Source organism: Pollachius pollachius (assembly GCF_949987615.1).
Source record: "Pollachius pollachius genome assembly, chromosome: 10".
Taxonomy (NCBI): Eukaryota; Metazoa; Chordata; class Actinopteri; order Gadiformes; family Gadidae; genus Pollachius; species Pollachius pollachius.
This window is the reverse complement of record NC_136943.1, coordinates 5,401,920-5,422,153: the sequence shown is the minus strand read 5'-3', so window position 1 is coordinate 5,422,153 and position 20,234 is coordinate 5,401,920. Positions and strand designations below refer to the sequence as shown.

Below are 20,234 nucleotides of genomic sequence, written 5' to 3'. Positions count from 1 at the left end.
TATATATATATATATATATATATATATATATCGATCTGTATGAAACTACTATCTATCTATCTATATATATATATATATATATATATATATATATATATATATATATATATATAAAGAATTGCCTATACGTGCATCTGGTTTTAACGACACAGGGTGTCATTGTGACATAGCTTTTGTCTGTCGTGTGGTAGGCCGAGCCCATTTCTGAGTTATTTCTTTCATTGTAACCGGAGACATAGCCGACGTTCACGCAATGTGACCGAGCGCTGGAATATACTACATCATCAACCACCGATAGCCTTTCTAAACATGGATATTAAAATAACCGTTGTTTGACTGCACAAATAGCGCCGCTTTCTGTGTTTTTTCTTCGAGGAGCAACTATATTTCCATGTATTGATGAGAGACTGAGGACAAAGACGCAGAATGAGGTGCGGGTGGTTATCTGGCGTTTTGCTTCTGTGCTTTGTGGAGCTGATTTGGGCCCAACTAAGATACTCGATTGCAGAACAAGGCAGAGTCGGGGCTGTGGTTGGTAATGTCGCCAAGGATTTGGGACTAGATATCAGTACTTTGGTTAGCCGACGGTTCCGTATCGTTTCTGGGACGAACCACGGCCTATTTAATCTTAATCTGAACAATGGCATCTTGCATGTTGAGAAGAAGATCGACCGCGAAGAGCTCTGTGAGACAAACGCATGCGTTATAAATCTCAAAGTCGTCGTTGAAAATCCTTTGGAAATACACTACGTTGCTGTGGAAATAACGGATGTCAACGACCATTCTCCCACTTTTCCGGACACTGAGCAGCATTTGGAAATCCCAGAGCATATTCCTCCAGGTACTCGCTTCCAAATCCATGCGGCTCGGGACCCAGATGTTGGCATAAATGCAGTCTGTTTCTACCGACTAAGCACAAATGACCTTTTTGATGTTGACGTTACAGATAGTGAAGAGGACAAGATTCCGTTTCTAGTGTTGAAAAAGCCATTAGATAGAGAGAACCAGGCAGAACATTTCTTAGTGCTGACGGCTCTTGATGGGGGAAATCCTTCCAAAAGTGGGAAACTCAACTTGACTATAACCGTTTTAGACACCAACGATAATCGCCCTATATTTAGTCAAGATACATATACTGTCTCGTTAGTTGAAAATGCCCCTTTTGGTACTCTCTTGGTCAAATTAAACGCCACAGATTTGGATTTGGGTTTGAATAGTGAAATTGAATACAGCTTTGGCAAAACGCAAAAGAAAAAAGTGCTCGACACCTTTTCGTTGGACAGAATTACAGGCGAGATTCGAGTGAAAGGAACCGTGGACTTTGAGGACACGGAGATTTATAGAGTGGGCCTCCAGGCTTCCGATAAAGGCCAGCCACCCTGGAACGCAGAAGGGAGAGTTATTATTAAAATCAAAGATGTGAACGACAATAATCCAGATATTGAAATCACGTCCCTGTCAAACATTGTCCCCGAGGATGTAAAAGCAGGCAGTGTGATTGCACTCATCAGCGTGACGGACCGGGATGCCGGTGTTAACGGGAAAGTAAAGTGTACAATCTCACAAAACGTGCCGTTTGATTTGACCCCTTCAATTCAGGACAATATGTATTCTCTGGTCGTAAAGGGACAGCTGGACCGAGAACTGAAGTCCGATTATGAAATTACAATAACAGCTACTGATTGCGGTCAGCCGCCACTTTCCGCTGTAAAGTATTTAAGTATTCACGTATCAGATGTGAACGATAATGCTCCAAAGTTTATCCGTAGCCCAATAGAACTGTACCTAGTGGAGAACAACATCCCCAGTGCCTCGATATTCTCCGTCAGTGCATTTGATAACGATCTGAATGAAAATGCGGCCATTTCGTATAAAATTGTAAGGGGAGATGGGCCCAAGAATGAAATAGCCTCTTTCTTGAATATAAATAACGATAATGGCCAGATTTCTGCAATGAAAAGTTTTGACTTTGAATCTTTAAAGTCGTTCCAATTCAAAGTGGTTGCTATCGATTCTGGAACCCCGCCCCTAAGCGGCAACGTCACCATTAACACGTTTATCCTGGACCAGAACGACAATGCCCCGGTCATTATGTATCCCGTGAGTAGTAACGGGACTGCTGAAGGGATTGAAGAAGTTCCCCGCAATGTTCCTGCAGGCCACCTGGTGACTAAAGTGAGAGCCTACGATGCTGATATAGGATACAACGGCTGGTTGCTATTTTCATTATTGGAAGTTACAGACCACAGTCTCTTTGGTTTGGACCGCTATACTGGACGGATAAGAACACTGCGCTCGTTCACAGAGACAGACCTTGTCGAACATAAACTGGTCATACTGGTCAAAGACAATGGGAACGTGTCTCTCTCAGCAACAGCTACGGTGGTTGTCAAGCTCGTGGAGCCCAAAGAGGCCATTTCAGCTTCTGATGTGAAAGGTTCAGCACAACATAACGACGAGGACAATTTATCTTTTTATCTTATCATTACTTTGAGCTCGGTCTCTGCCCTTTTTTTAATCAGTATAATCGTGCTGATTGCAATGCAATGCTCCAAAACCACGGACGTATCCTCCAAGTATTTACCAGAAACAAACTATGATGGAACTCTGTGTCACAGCATCCAGTACAGATCTGGAGAGAAACGCTACATGTTAGTTGGACCCAGAATGAGTATTGGATCTACTATAGTCCCGGGGAGCAATGGGAACACTCTGGTGGTCCCTGACAGAAGAAGTACATCTGCAGAGGTAAGAAATAACTTACATGTGTAATTTACATTATCTATTGTATTATAAAAAATAATGAATATAAATAAATACATTCATATTTTTGTTGAATATTAAAATAAATGTGTATAGAGTTTATATTTAGGAATATATATGTTACATTTATTGTGTCAGATCCTTCTTTCTGGTTAAGGAGTCAAACTATCGGATACGACGCAGCACTCTCCATGGTGCTGAATCAACGTGGTTTCTATTGAACCGCGTTATATGCTCATGTCAGTGTTTATTTTTAAATGTACAAATGTGCCTTATTTCCATTGGGTGGCAGTGCAAACTCGTTAAACAGAACCCTAGGTTAAGCCCGGCCCCTGACGAACATAATGATTTGTGGCTTGGTAAGGAGGAAAGTGTTTCTTAAATCAGTGTTGATTTCACTCCAGTATATCTAAGGAAACGTATGTATTTTGGCGGCGTCGGCGACTCTGTTCTGGATGTAGCCTCACTTCAACCCTTGTTGTGACCGTTGGACCTGGTAGACAAAGAAGGAAAATGGAGTATTGGTCGTTTGTCTTGCGCTTTTCTTTGCTGGTGTGCTGCAGCACGGAACACGTTTCAGCTCAAATCAAATATTTCATCACAGAGGATGTAAAAACTGGTTCCGTTGTTGGAAATGTTGCAATAGATTTAGGACTTGAAATCGGCGTGCTTAAGGACAGACGGTTTAGAATAGTTTCAGGATCGAATGACGCTCTCTTTGATATCAACCAGGACAATGGGGTCCTGTACGTTCATAAGCATGTCGACAGAGAGGAGCTATGTAGGTCCGTGTACTTTGCGGCCAATGGATTTTCGTTTTGAAATGAGAAAACCAAAATCGGGAAACGAGCTGTTTCCCGATTACCATATAGAGATAGGAAAACAAAATTCCGAATATGACCCATTTTCCGAATTTTGTTTTGATAATAGAAAACGGAAAACGGTAAAACGACCAGTTATCTGATTTTCTTTGATGTGCTTAAACATGGACATCGGGAATTAAAATACTGCGTGGAAATCTTCTTTCTCAATTTTGCGAAGATTTTGTGTTGTGACCCGGAAGTTGCTCTCACAAGCTTAACCGTTACATTTAATTAAGCATGGAATGGAAATGGAGAGCTTCATATTGTTTCGCGGACCCAAACGGCTGACTATGAAGCAAGAGGACATGTCTACAGACAGAATTTGCAGGATTTTTCAGGTGATGTTACTTTTCAACTTATAATTGACACTTTTATCCATTGCAAAAAAAATGCTCACACAGTTCACAACGCCTTAGATTGGTGGCATGTCATTCTACGACAGGTAGAATGAGTTAATGTTAGCATAGCCGCGGCTATTTTTTGAGCGCAAAATAGTTTTTTGACTTCCCACATGCAATTTTACAAACGTTAACATTAACATTTTGATTTTAACATTAACTCATTTGTTGGAGAGACTAGTGATGTACTAGTAGTGGTAATAATACTAGTTGACATGACATAACTGTTTAGGGATGTTCTCTCAACTAGATTGATTTGTTAGCATAGTTCACTAAATATCTAACTGCCAGGGCTCGCAAATATCTAGCCACTCCTTCATCCACGATGCCGTGTGAAAGACGTTGTTGTCACTTGTCAGTCACAGGACACATGGTGCTAAAGAAGCCGTCAGCTTTACTGTCAGGGAATGTGAACAAGGTAGTTTGCCACACCAGCTGGCGAAAGGAAGACTAAATTGTGTCATGGTGTGGTCAATGGTTGTTTGACAATAAAGATACATTTTCAACCATCCACTAAAACAATAGCTAAGAAGCCCAAATCATTTCTGTTTGATTTGAAAAGATAAGAAACATTTGTATTCAACCAAACAATAGCTAAAAAGCCCGAATTCTTTTTGGGATGATGATATATTAATGTTCCATATGGAAAAGCAAAGAGAACTGCTAAAGACTTGGCGCTCTGAGATTCTTCTGAACAAACTTCTGAAGAGTGCGTTACAAATAAAATTAATTATTATTATTATTATTAAAGAACTGCTGAGTTGCAGCACCATTGTTTTAGTTTTTCATTAATGAAAAAAGAAAACATGTTCAATGTATTTTGTCTTTTGTCATGCTTAATATACAGAGAAAATCGGTAATATGTGATAAATCATGATTAATCCACAGATTAATCCACACTTTTTTTTTTAATCATTTCACAGCCCTAATATATATATGAATTGTTTTAAGTATGTTGACCTGTGATGTATATTTGTTATGGAAACACGGGATTAGCATTAGTATTTGTACTATTTAATTACAATGTTTTTTAATCCTTTATGGTATTTTTCATTTAATTCTATTAAACAGGTCAGTTGCAGCAGTCTTTATATCACGGACGACTCCAACACGGCAATATTTCCAGAGCCAGCAGGCCATTTTTCCATAATTAATCTAACTAATCGCAGTCATTATGAGGTCCACGGCGATGCAGAGCACCTTCCACCCGCTGCTGGTGCTCCTGCTTTTGGGTTCATGCGCCGACCCTCACTGGCTTCTGCTTCTGCCACATCTTTTTCTGCGTCTGGTTTTTCCACTGAAACACCACCACCACCACCACGAGCTGGAAGTCCACGAGGTAGTGGAGCTAGCTTGTTCCAGGGAAGATCATTCCAAAGGTTACTTGTTAAATATGTAACTGATCTCTGCTGCTAAAATCTCGTCCTATAATATATAAATATCATTTTAGGCCCATAGGTGTGATTTTAAGACGGTCTGATTTATCCCCAGGACAATCCATCTGGCAGAAATTGTTAATGAGAAACTCAGTCCTTCCAGGACAGTAGTTGTGCGCTTTTTGGAAGCTGAGGCCTGCGTTGAACGAATTTCGGTCAAAGTTCAAGATGCCGTGGGCTCTGATAAGCCTATTACCTTGACGGACACCCAAGGAAACGAAATAATGGACTCTGAGGGCACAAGAAGTAAGATGTATGATCAGAAACTTGCTTCTAATTTGTGATTTCTAATAAACCTTAATGTTGATTTTAAAGGAGTCATTGATTGCAAAAAACAAATTTACCTTGTCACAGTTGATTAACGACAGTTCAGTGGGTAAAATGTACGTACAATGAACCCTTAAAGTCCATTGACACTTCTTTCATATGCAAATCTCACAATTAAAAACCGGTAGGTATGTAAAGCAGGATTTGCTAAGAAGATGTATCTGAAAAGGTGCTGTTCTGACCCTTTGTTCATTAAAACCGCAAGCTGTAGTACTATGTTGTTTCTAACGTATCCTCCCTGTTTCTATTATCGGTAGATGTGATGGTTTAGTTTATTGGCAATGTGGCTAACGTTATTTCATGTCCCTGACTGTGTTTCATTCAAATAAATAACACGTGTTTGTATACAGCCCAACCAATGTTACATACCCTATTCGGAGACCGTAAGGAACCGTGTGAAATACCCCCAAAAAGTCAATGACCCCTTTTAAAAACAGAAGTGAAGTTAATGTTTTCTGACTTCTTAGGTTCCCAGTTCTGGAAACAGAACTCAAGAAAAATATATGCTGTGCCTGAAAGTGACTTTGTGGAGTTTCAGAATGGGAGAAGAGCTAAAACAAGGTAATACAACATTTGATCTGTAGGCAAATTCATATATGAACTAAAACTTCCTGAAGGAAATACCAGTGTAATGCAAAAGTTAAGAAAGGAAAAAGAAAAGAAAGTAGAGTGGAAGAATAATTATTATTTGAACTTAATTTGGTCTGCTTTTTTGAGTGATGATCATGAATGAAGTCATTATGATTCAATTATATGACAACAATGTGTCATAGGTTGACGCTTTTACAGAGTAAAATAAAGATGTATAAAATATTCAGAAAGATATTCAAACATTTGTTCATATGCACCATTTTAAAAAAATCTTTAATCCTTTCTTTTCTGTTCATACATTTAAGTCGAAGGGATGGAGATTCAAGCCTGCAGAAGGTCCTTGGACGTGTTGACCAGCTGAAGCAAGCCGCCGGGAGTCTCCAAGAGGTCACTAATTCAATCAACCAGCAGTCTCAGCTGGCCAAGTCTCAAAAGGAGGAGATCATGGCAAATGTCGGTTTGCAGCCCTTAAAGGAAGCCTTTGCATGTCTTGTGTGTAAAGGTACGTGTAAGATATGTAACAGTAGGTCATTCTACAGTACAAAACATAGCCGCCTGCCACCCTCAAGCACTGCGCTGACCAGCTGTCACGGGTGTTCATCGCCATCTTCAACATTCACTCGGCGATAAAACACACTTCTGATTGCTTACAGTTAATTTCCTTCTATATTGCAGCTAACAATTAAATGTTATTTTCTGCATCAATTTATAATATATATTTTTTTAATCTTGCAGTTGTAATGGCAGATCCCATGTTTGCCACATGCTGTGAATCGATAATTGGATGTCGTACCTGTGTGGAGCTGTGGTTAGTCACATCAGACCACTGCTTGAAATGCAGGGCAGGAGACTTTGAAAATAAAATACATGAAGTGAAGGGTCTCTCTGCTGCCTTGTCACTTTTCAAGGAGAGAATAATTGAATAGATTTGATTTGATAGATAATTGTTTGTTATTGTTTGTTATGTTTGCATTACTGGAACTACCTCAGTTTGTTTGTTGGATGTTATTATGGGTACATGACCAGAAAGATGTTGTTTGTTGTAATGTTTATATTGTGTGTGACCGTTTTAAAAAAAAAAAAAAAGAAGAAAAAAAAGACAACTTCCACTTTATCATTGTTGTAATAAAATGTTATTTTTGGTATACTGCTTCTTCATTGACCATTGCAGGTCACTGTGTAACAGGTCGCACATGTCTTGAGGTGATATCAATCAGAGACCTCACCGCATTTTTAAAAGGGCCATAGTTATGGTTAACCACATTTTGGTAGAGGGATAGCAAATCAAAGAGAGAACCAAACTCAGTTTCAGTCCATTGTTGGGCTTCTTCAGAGGGGAAAGGATCACTTCCATAAATGGATTCTCTTTTCAAGGCTGATCCCATTTCCTGCTGATACAGGTCAGCTGCAACTGCACCGACTGGCAGAAGGTCCTCAGAAAGTTTTGCAGGACACCCTTCTTTAGCCAGTTCGTTTGGTAAGAAGACAAGACAGTAAAGTGAGTAGTGAGATTAAAGGGGTTACACTTGTGGGGAGGTAATCATTTTGCCAATGATGTTTTGACTTGTTATTTTAGTTGTCTTTCACAGCATATTGGAGTTGACAATAATGACTAAGCTTCATTCAGATGAGGGTCATTCCTACAAAATTCACCCAATGTAAATGCCCTCAAATTAAAGATGAATGTCTGTGCTTTGAGCATGTATTCATTTACATTCAACTCCAAACCTGTAGAAGTCACCTAAAATAGCAAGAACATGGTCAATGTCCAAAAAACTTGATTCTAACTAATAACATGTTTTACTAATTGAATCTGCCCCTCTACAGTAAGTACTGGATTTGCAGTGTTGCAATTTGAGCTACACATTTGTGAATCCATTTCAGATTGAACTCTACAATAGAACATCAAAATTAATTTACACTGCTTTATTAGCAAGTTATGCCTGTAATACAGCCAGCAAAATGAAATTAATCATACCTGGGATCCTGTGTGCATTCCATGCCTGTACGACATTTGTGATGCCAATCCTAGCCAGCTGGCATGTCAGGTTTGACACACAATACCTGGATGTGTTGTCCTCCATGTCCAGTTCCTCCTGGTCCACCAGCTGTACCAGAGCTGTCTTCAAAGGGTAGTTGACTCAAGCATTCACCTCCGACCACATTCTCTCTATCACATGGTTCTGTGCAGGTTATAAGGATAGTGTCAGTCTGCATGCCCTCATTAGAAATACGCCTCAATGGCAAGAAACCAGGATTCATTTTTAACAACACATTTATTTTACCCTTGTAGAAGGTGTCTGAAGGTAGGGCTGCCTTTGAGTATTGTGTCGATGTTCTGCCAGTTTTTCCTGGATGAATAAAGCCAGATATAATTCTTTCCCACAGTCAACTCTGACCTGGTCCCATAGTCCATAGGAAAGAACAGCAGGCCTGAAGATAAATCACCGACAAACATAAAATATACATAAACAGCATCAGTCTCTTAGCCATGGCCAGCTAAAGTGACAATTACATTTTTTTGTCAAAATTGGAATGATATCAATAATAGTAAAACTGGAAAATGAACTAAGAAACTGGAAGAGGGAAAAAGTTTTTTGTTTTTTCCAAATTAATTATTTCCATATTACAAATCTAGGTTTTAACCTTTTTTAATGTACTTGTTCAAGTCTGGGTCCTCCTAAGGAGACAACTTTGGGTTCCACCTTACAAAGTCTGTGAAGTTAATTTACCAGTACACTTCCTCATAAATCACGATGTTGTTCTTTATTGGCATGGTGGAGTGACCGACCACCTTCTTGCTGAAACCATCGATAGCCATAACATGAGTCACTCCAAACATAACAAGCTTCTCATTCTGATCTACATGCAGCTTGTGACCCATGTATTCTGCATTGTAGGGTATGGGGTTCAGATTCCGGGCACCCTAAAATATAAGAATTACATTATAATAAAAACTCAATAATCTTTCATTCGTATGATTAGAATCTCAACACGTATGTTCTATTGAAATGTAGAAAACACAATGCTATTTGACCTTACCTGCTGTCTTGCAATGTGGTAGGGTTGATGAATACTTCTCAACACATTGCCCACTCTGCCTTCAGAAGCTTTAACCCCTTTTGCGGATAGATATCCAGTCATCATTTTTCGACCAAAAGACGATCCAGTCTGGGGGGGGGGGGGGGGGGGGGGGGGGGGGGGGGGGGGGGGGGGGTAGGTATGATGTTTGGCATACATAATATATATACATATTATAAAACAATTGGGTTCTATCGAGTTATTAAGCTGTTTCTGATTGGACGAGAGACGTTCCATGAGTTGGAATATCCCAGGACATCCCAACTCGGACTTTCACAGCTAATAATAAATCACTCTGCGATGATATTCTAAAGCGCGTTGATGATAACTGTTAGTTCTTGTAATTCCAAACCAAGACGTTGACTGGAACTATTTTTTGTTGCGGAGAAACAATGGTGAAATTAACATTTTTTAAATCAATAACTTCGTGTTGAAATGTTAATTGGTTGAATATAAAATTGTTTTATAAAAGCAATATAGTACTCGTGCGAGTGGGGTAGGTAAGGGATATTGTTACCTTCTGTTACCTACGGCCGAACACCACCCGTGGGAATATCCCTTACCTACCCCACTCGCAGCCTACTATATTGCTTAAATATATATATTTAATTATAAATAATAAATCATCTTAGTTTAAATGTAAATTTTATGCTAAATGTTACATTTGATAATAATGTGATTAAGACGTGCATTTTTTAAAAATACAGAAATATTTTCTGTTGATTAACAACCAACGTGTTTATGAATTAAATCCAAAAATTGCATTAGCACCAGTCAGATGCCCGACTTTGCCTATAACTGTGGTCAGCTTTTTATGTAAGAGTAGCATTCCTTTGTATGTTTTACAAAAGCGGTAATCGTGAAAGGTGGATGATAAAAAAAAAACCTACCTCGAGAGTACCTTCAGCGACTTCAACTTCAAGTTGACTATCAGGGCAGAAGTCCCTGACAAGCCCCTGCTCAGCACACCACCTCCGCACATTCCTCTCGGAAAACCCCCGTGTAGTTCCAAACTGGGTGCATAACGCAGTGGCGATATCCCCACAGGACATTCCATTATTTCGGTGTTCTGAAATAAAACCTGCTTATTCGTGCAATGCCATTTTGAGGTGCGTCTCAAGGATGTCTGGCTCCAAATTAAATACACCGCCAACTACTGATAGCTTGGCTCCAAATTAAATACACCGCCAACTACTGATAGCTTCCGGGTCACAACACAAAAATCTTCGCAAAATTGAGAAAGAAGATTTCCACGCAGTATTTTAATTCCCGATGTCCATGTTTAAGCACATCAAAGAAAATCAGAAAACTGGTTGTTTTACCGTTTTCCGTTTTCTATTATCAAAACAAAATTCGGAAAATGGGTCATTTTCGGATTTTTGTTTTCCTATCTCTATTTGGTAATCGGGAAACAGCTTGTTTCCCGATTTTGGTTTTCTCATTTCAAAACGAAAATCAATTGGCCGCAAAGTACACCGACCTATGTAGTAGAAATGCTGTTTGTTCGATCAACCTAAAAATCATGGTTGAGAACCCTTTGGAAATACATTACGTTGGCGTCGATATTACGGATATAAATGATAATGCGCCCAAATTCCAAGAGGATGATAAACTACTGGAAATATCCGAGTCCACCAGCCCCGGTAAGCGTTTCCAGTTGCCAACGGCTCGTGATCGGGACGCTGGCTCAAACACCGTGCACGCATATAAACTAACCCAGAACGAACATTTTAATTTGCAAATACGAGAAAGAGGAGACGACAAGATACCGTTTTTGGTTTTGCAAAAGGCTCTAGATAGGGAAAAACAGTCCGTGCACACATTGATCCTCACCGCTATTGATGGCGGGGTTCGTCCCAAATCAGGAACGCTGAACGTCACAATCACAGTGCTTGATTCAAATGACAACCCTCCCGTATTCAGCCAAGAGGTGTACACCGCAACCATACCGGAAAATGTTGAGTATGGAACCATTGTTTTAAAGGTGAATGCAACCGACGAAGACGAGGGGGCAAATGGAGATGTACAATACTTTTTTGGAAGTGAACTTGACTCCCAGATGTATGACACATTTGAATTGGACACACTAACAGGTGAAATTCGTATAACTGGTCATGTTGATTTTGAGAATGCCGAAGTGTATAAACTAGACCTCCATGCCTCGGATAAAGGACAACCACCAATGAGTACGGACTGCAGGGTTATCATCAAAGTACTGGATGTTAACGATAACAAACCTGATATAGAGGTCACATCCCTGTCAAGCGTTGTCTCAGAGGGCTCAAAACCAGGTGCAGTCGTTTCTTTGATCAGTATTACCGATGAAGACGTAGGAAATAACGGCAGAGTTGTATGCAGTCTATCAGAAAATGTGCCATTTGAGTTAAAGCCCTCATTTCAAGAAAATTTGTATTCGTTAGTAACAAAACAGAGGCTGGATAGAGAATCCGTCTCGGAATACGACATCACAATAACAGCGACTGACTCTGGCGAACCCGCCCTGTCCACGTTCAAAACTTTACACATTCAGGTGTCGGATGTAAACGATTATAGTCCGGAATTCCCACACGATACAGTGGATGTTTACCTGTTTGAAAATAATGTCGCCGGCACTTCGATTTTCTTCGTTAGCGCTTTCGATAAGGATTTAAATGAAAATGCTGCATTATCTTATAGTTTGGTTAGAGGAGAACGGAAACTGGAAGATGTATCATCCTTCTTGAATGTTATTTCGGAAAACGGTCACATTTCTGCGCTCAAAAGTTTTGACTTCGAGAAGTTGAAAACATTTCAGTTCCAAGTTCTCGCTGCGGATTCTGGGACGCCATCACTCAGTAGCCAAGTTACGGTGAACGTGTTTCTTCGGGACCAGAACGACAACCCTCCAGTTATCTTACATCCGGTCAGCTCTAACGGTTCTGCTGAAGGAGTAGAGGAGGTTCCTCGCAATGTTCCTGCAGGCCACCTGGTGACTAAAGTGAGAGCCTACGATGCTGATATAGGATACAACGGCTGGCTGTTATTCTCACTACAGGAAGTGAGTGACCACAGTCTCTTTGGTTTGGACCGCTATACTGGACGGATAAGAACACTGCGCTCATTCACAGAGACTGACGAGGCTCAACATAAACTGGTCATACTGGTCAAAGACAATGGGAACGTGTCACTCTCAGCAACAGCTACTGTGATTGTCAAGCTCGTGGAACCCAAAGAGGCCATTTCTGCCGCTGATGTGAAAAGTGTTACAAATAATGATAATGACACCAATGTAACTTAATATTTGATGATAACTTTAGCAACAGTTTCAACTCTTTTTGTCTTCAGCATCATTGTGCTGATTGCAATGCAGTGCTCTAAAACCACGGACGTATCCTCCAAGTATTTACCAGAAACCAACTATGATGGAACTCTGTGTCACAGCATCCAGTACAGATCTGGAGAGAAACGCTACATGTTAGTTGGACCCAGAATGAGTATAGGATCTACTATAGTCCCGGGGAGCAATGGGAACACTCTAGTGGTCCCTGACAGGAGGAGTACATCTGTAGAGGTAAGAAATGTTTAACTATATATATGTTGCTTACTATATATTTATTTCCATATACTAACATGGGTTCATAGATCTGCATTGTTTGGTAAAGGACTTGAATTGAAGTCTTTCTCACACTGAGGGTTTGGCGTTTTTGTGTTAGCTGTCCATGGCGCTGAATACTGTTTTTCACAGGCCGAAATAATAATCATAAATTACACATCATAATTGGAAGGTATTCGTTGTATGAGACGTAGTCCTACATGGAGCGGCCCACAGGGTGTCAGTGTTACATTATTCGGTCTGCCAGGCTGTGAGAGAGGCTCAGCCATTAACGAAGCTCATTGTTAGTCCCCTGTTGGAGGATGAACAGGCAAGTGAGGCGCTAATGCGAGTTTTCTATCGTAACCTTTTTATACTTTAATGTGGAGTACATGCTGGATGATGTGATTTTTGAGGATTGTTTCTTCCATGATCGAATTTAACTTATTGGACGTCCATCTTTAAGGGAATATAGTGGCAAAATGGTTCCTTTGTCAGGCCTTCATATTTTCGTTGTTCTGTTATTTTTTGGTGCGCTTGCTTCAGCTCAAATACGATACTCCACGCCAGAAGAGGCTAAAGTGGGATCTGTTATTGGGAATGTAGCCAAGGATTTAGGGCTTGATCCAACGACTTTGAAGGAAAGGCGATTCCGCATCGTGGCTGGAACTAAAGATTCGCTATTTGAGGTAAACCAGAACAATGGTGCTCTGTACAATACTCAGAAGGTGGACCGAGAAGACATTTGCGAACACAGCGGTGCGTGTTTAGTGGAGCTCAAAATTGTTATTGAAAATCCACTTGAAATTCACTACATAAGCGTGGAAGTAACAGATAGAAATGACAACGCACCCATGTTTCCGGAGAAAGAAAAGGTGATCGAGATCGCAGAAAGCACTCTGCAGGGGGCGAGATTTCAACTGGCAGGGGCCCACGATCCAGACGTCGGAATTAATTCGGTACAACGTTATCTTCTGAGTCAGGACGATCATTTTCAACTCGAAATTAGAGATAGGGGAGAAGACAAAATTCCGTTTTTGGTCTTGCAGCGGCAATTGGACAGGGAGCAGAGAACGAATTACAGCCTGGTTCTTACAGCTGTAGACGGAGGAAAACCGCATAAATCGGCACATCTCAATGTTACTATACTAGTTCTTGATAACAATGACAATAGACCAATATTTTCTCGAGAGGTTTATTCAGTTATGTTACGAGAAAATGTTGACATTGGTACTGTTGTAATAAAGGTAAAGGCAAATGATTTAGACGAGGGGACGAATGGGCAGGTTGAGTATGCATTTGGAACTGACAGTACCGCTAAAATAGTAGAACTATTTTCCTTAGATAAAATAACTGGAGAAATTCTAGTCAAAGGAAAGATTGACTATGAGACAATGGATGTTTATAAAATAGATATCCAAGCCTCTGACAAAGGCCAGCCTCCAATGACAACAGATTGTAGAGTTATAATAAAAATAGAAGACGTTAATGACAATAAACCAGCGATAGAAGTGACGTCGATTTCTGACAGCGTGCCGGAAGATTCAAAACAAGGGACAGTCATTTACCTTGTAAGTGTCACTGATATTGATTCTGGACTGAATGGAAAAGTGATATGTAGTCTGAACGAAAATGTACCATTTGAATTGAAACCGTCATATAAGGATAACATGTACTCATTGGTTGTCAAAGAGAAGTTGGACAGAGAAACCATGTCCCGTTATGACGTCACATTAACGGCTACCGACTGTGGTCAGCCCCCTCTCTCCACTTTTAAATCTCTGAGCGTTAAGATTTCTGACGTAAACGACAACAGCCCCGAGTTCGCACAAAATCCTCTGGAGTTATATTTACTGGAAAATAACGCTCCCAGTACCTCTATATTTTCAGTCAGTGCATTCGATAAAGATTTAAACGAAAACGCTGCGATAATCTACCAAACAGTTAGAGGGGATGGAAGTCGGAATGACATGTCATCTTTCCTAAATATTAATTCGGATAATGGCCACATTTCTGCGATGAAAAGCTTTGACTTTGAAACGTTAAAGAAATTTCAGTTCCAAGTTGTGGCCCTAGACTCTGGAAGTCCCCCACTAAGAAGCAACGTCACAGTCAACGTATTTATTCTGGACCAGAACGACAACCCTCCGGTTATCTTACATCCGCTCAGCTCTAACGGTTCTGCTGAAGGAGTAGAGGAGGTTCCTCGCAATGTTCCTGCAGGCCACCTGGTGACTAAAGTGAGAGCCTACGATGCTGATATAGGATACAACGGCTGGCTGTTATTCTCACTACAGGAAGTGAGTGACCACAGTCTCTTTGGTTTGGACCGCTATACTGGACGGATAAGAACACTGCGCTCATTCACAGAGACAGACGAGGCTCAACATAAACTGGTCATACTGGTCAAAGATAATGGGAACGTGTCACTCTCAGCAACAGCTACTGTGGTTGTCAAGCTGGTGGAGCCCAAAGAGGCCATTTCAACTTCTGATGTGAAAAGTGCAGCAGCGGACATTGGTGATAGTGGGGTGACATTTTATTTAATGATAACTCTGGCTTCAGTTTCAACTCTTTTTCTTATCAGTATTTTTGTGCTGATTGCAATGCAGTGCTCTAAAACCACGGATGTATCCTCCAAGTATTTACCAGAAACCAACTATGACGGAACTCTGTGTCACAGCATCCAGTACCGATCTGGAGAGAAACGCTACATGTTAGTTGGACCCAGAATGAGTATAGGATCTACTATAGTCCCGGGGAGCAATGGGAACACTCTAGTGGTCCCTGACAGGAGGAGTACATCTGCAGAGGTAATTAATGTTTAACTATATATATGTTGCTTACTATATATTTATTTCCATATACTAACATGGGTTCATAGATCTGCATTGTTTGGTAAAGGACTTGAATTGAAGTCTTTCTCACACTGAGGGTTTGGCGTTTTTGTGTTAGCTGTCCATGGCGCTGAATACTGTTTTTCACTGGCCGAAATAATAATCATAAATTACACATCATAATTGAAAGGTATTCGTTGTGTGAGACGTAGTCCTACATGGAGCGGCACACAGGGTGTCAGTGTTACATTATTCGGTCTGCCAGGCTGTGAGAGAGGCTCAGCCATTAACGAAGCTCATTGTTAGTCCCCTGTTGGAGGATGAACAGGCAAGCGAGGCGCTAATGCGAGTTTTCTATCGTAACCTTTTTATACTTTAATGTGGAGTACATGCTGGATGATGTGATTTTTGAGGATTGTTTCTTCCATGATCGAATTTAATTTATTGGACGTCCATCTTTAAGGGAATATAGTGGCAAAATGGTTCCTTTGTCAGGCATTCATATTTTCGTTGTTCTATATATATTTTTTTGCGAACAATTTATAACTACAGTTTCGTAATGCATCGTGATCTTTGGAAAAGTTGAAATACATGTTTATTAGGGATTCAATTTAACGAATTTGCATAAAAATGCCAGATAGAAGTTACTAGTCAAGGTAATACAACTATTACTAATAGTTAGGCCTTTAACAAATGAATACAAAAAAATACAAAAATTACTATAGACCTCTTAAATGATATTATGGGCCTGCTTGGAGAGGGCTTGTAATGAAGTGAAAATATTGGCTTGCAAAATGAAGATGAATCGGATTATTAATTTGTTGCATTGCCTAACTATGTCACCAGAAAGGCATATGAAAATTAACAGGAGTCATCGTTTGTTAAAGGTGAAACAATTTCACCTCTGGGTGTCAGTATGCCACCACGAAGGCTCTGCACGATTCCGTTCCTCCCATCGCCTTTTGTTTGAGAACGGCATAGAGGAGAGGTTGGAGTCAGAACGGATTCGGAAGGACGAGGTGCGCTTTATTTTACCATGTTGGACCTGGCGTTTTGATCTGAAAGCTTTGCACCGCAATCTTTTTAGCTATAGATGCTCGTTGTTTTTTCATCTAAACATGGGGAGTAAATACCTCGTACAAAATACTATCTTTGTTCGGCCTGTTTTCTATTGGTCCCTCCTATTGCTATTTTTCCAAGAAAAGGCTTCTGCTCAGTTAAGATACTCTATTCCAGAAGAAGTAAAACATGGATCTGTCGTTGGGAATATTGCAAAAGATCTTGGCATTGACATAGCTTCTTTGATTGATCGCCGCTTCCGAATTATGTCGACTTCTATGGATTCTCTTTTTGGCGTGAATCAGAACAATGGAGACTTGATCGTGAATGGGAAAATCGACAGGGAAGAGTTGTGCAGTGAGGACAGCGCTTGTCAATTGGAGCTAAAGATTGTTGTTGAAAATCCGCTTGAAATCCACTATCTAGTCATAGAAATTACGGACGTTAATGATAACTCCCCTCGTTTTCCTGAAAATGAGCAAACGTTTGAAATAGGCGAGCAAACGTCCCCGGGAATGAAATATAAACTACAAGCTGCTCGTGATCCTGACGCCGGAATAAACTCAGTTCGCACATATACATTGACGTCTAACGATCACTTTGAAATAGATGTGCGGCAAAGTGATGACGATAAAATACCATTCTTAGTTTTGAAGAAGGCATTAGACAGAGAGCAAATAAGCGAGCACATGCTGATTTTAACAGCCATTGATGGAGGTAAGCCTCGCAGATCTGGTACTCTCAATGTGTCAGTCATTGTGCATGACACTAATGATAACCGCCCTGTTTTCAGTCAAGATACATACCATGTAACAATGCAAGAAAATGTTCCAATTGGAACTGAAATTATAAAAGTAACAGCAATAGACAAAGATGAAGGGGTCAATGGGGAGATAGAGTATAGCCTTGGGAAAGCCTTGCACAGAAATATCTATGACATTTTCGAACTGAATAGTTTAAGTGGAGAAATTAAAGTGAAAGGAGGAGTGGATTTTGAAAAAGCAGTGGTTTATAAGATAGATGTGCAAGCCTCAGATAGAGGGACCCCACCACTATCATCCGAGTGCAGGGTAATCATAAAGGTACAAGACCTGAATGATAATCCACCAACTATAGAAGTTACATCCCTCTCAAACACAGTGCCAGAAGACACCAAACCTGGCACAGGTATTTCCTTGATTAGCGTGTCGGATAAGGACTCTGGTGTGAATGGTAAAATAATTTTAAGCCTCACCAAAGACCTTCCCTTTGAACTGAAACCCACCTATAAAGACAACGTCTATTCCGTTGTCACTAAGGGCTTGCTGGATCGAGAGACGGTGTCTCATTATGATATAACAATCACCGCGGCAGACTGTGGGGACCCTCCGTTGTTAGCCTCCAAGACCCTCGGGGTTCAGATAGCGGATGTGAATGATAACAGTCCGTCTTTCCTAAAGAATCCAGTAGAGTTGTATCTAGTAGAGAACAACGCAGTGCTAGCCTCCATATTCTCAGTGAGTGCTTCTGACCGGGATCTGAATGAAAATGCAGCCATAACGTATCATATTCTCAGACAAGGGGGTCCCAAAGATATGGCCTCATTCCTCAATGTGAACTCAGATAACGGACAGATTTCTGCACTGAAAACATTTGACTTTGAGTCTCTAAAAACATTCACATTTAAAATAGTGGCCTCTGACTCTGGAACGCCAGCGTTGAGCAGCAACGTGACAGTGAACGTGTTTCTTCTGGATCAGAACGACAACCCTCCGGTTATCTTACATCCGGTCAGCTCTAACGGTTCTGCTGAAGGAGTAGAGGAGGTTCCTCGCAATGTTCCTGCAGGCCACCTGGTGACTAAAGTGAGAGCCTACGATGCTGATATAGGATACAACGGCTGGCTGTTATTCTCACTACAGGAAGTGAGTGACCACAGTCTCTTTGGTTTGGACCGTTATACTGGACGGATAAGAACACTGCGCTCATTCACAGAGACAGACGAGGCTCAACATAAACTGGTCATACTGGTCAAAGACAATGGGAACGTGTCACTCTCAGCAACAGCTACTGTGGTTGTCAAGCTGGTGGAGCCCAAAGAGGCCATTTCAGCTTCTGATGTGAAAAGTGCAGTTACTGACATTGGGGATAGTAGCGTGATATTTTATTTAATGATAACTCTTGCTTCAGTTTCAACTCTTTTTCTCATCAGTATTATTGTGCTGATTGCAATGCAGTGCTCTAAAACCACGGACGTATCCTCAAAGTATTTACCAGAAACCAACTACGACGGAACTCTGTGTCACAGCATCCAGTACAGATCTGGAGAGAAACGCTACATGTTAGTTGGACCCAGAATGAGTATAGGATCTACTATAGTCCCGGGGATCAATGGGAACACTCTAGTGGTCCCTGACAGGAGGAGTACATCTACAGAGGTAAGATTCATTTCAGTCTTTAGTGTTTTACTTTTGCCAGGAAAGTACGTTTTGAACATGAACATTTTAATTGAATTGTAACTTCCCTATGGTTAATATATTGATGGGTGTCTATGTTCCAAATGTGATACGCATTCAACTCAGAATCCTATCCTTGTCTTGTCGCTGTCCATGGTGCTTGAAGAGACCGCTGCCGTCCATGATGTCCATGCGGTATTGCGGTTCTGCTAAATGCTTGTTAATAAGTGGTTTGAGTGTTCTGCTAAATTTTAAAGCTTTTCTTCCTCAGTAAAATAACTTCACAGTGTGCTTTGCGGGTATGGATCGTGGTTCATAAACCTTGGCTTCAGAAATTTCCTCCAAACTGCATTAATTGTTAAAAGGATATACTTAAATATATTTCATCCACTCCAATGTACAGTTTGATTAAGAAAAACACAAAAACATATTATTCATCAAGATTATTTTTTTAATATGGGAAATATATTATTTCCTTTTATATCAAAATACATGTTGTATCAAAATAATAGTAAACATGTGATTATAAATTGAATAATTATACATTAATTATGAATTTTAATATTCATATTATTATGCATATTCTTCTTCTTCTTCTTCTTCTTCTTCTTCTTCTTCTTCTTCTTATTATTATTATTATTATTATAGGCCTACAATTATGAGTCGTAGTAGCTGCACCAGTATTGTCTGAATATATACGAATCACGAGTCTCTGTTACCCAATGTTAGAATGGCGTTGCACGTGAACGATCACTGGGTGTCAGTATACGAGTACAAATGTAGTTTTCGACATAACCCTTTGTTAAAAAGAGGGGTCCACCCCTCTGCTGCGCCTGCACGGACTAGGTGGAAATAGGAGCCGATGGCTAAGGT

The 20,234-nt window shown here is 40.4% G+C and overlaps 1 protein-coding gene and 1 long non-coding RNA gene across 2 annotated transcripts; one reads left to right on the top strand and one right to left on the bottom strand.

Annotated features, from left to right (window-relative positions):
- Positions 1-8,361: 8,361 nt before the first annotated feature.
- On the bottom strand, positions 8,362-9,551 carry LOC307081291. The gene is made up of 3 exons (XR_013812137.1): positions 9,421-9,551; positions 8,664-9,304; positions 8,362-8,561 (listed from the first exon to the last, which is right to left on the bottom strand). It is a non-coding gene; the product is annotated as an uncharacterized lncRNA (long non-coding RNA).
- A 3,961-nt stretch (positions 9,552-13,512) lies between these two features.
- Positions 13,513-19,574, top strand: LOC307081619 (protocadherin alpha-3-like; the record flags this gene model as incomplete). The annotated part of the gene is made up of 3 exons (XM_079744867.1): positions 13,513-13,902; positions 17,406-19,343; positions 19,488-19,574. 3 exons carry the CDS (start codon positions 13,513-13,515, stop codon positions 19,572-19,574), a joined length of 2,415 nt encoding a protein of 804 aa, XP_079600993.1.
- Positions 19,575-20,234: the final 660 nt, after the last annotated feature.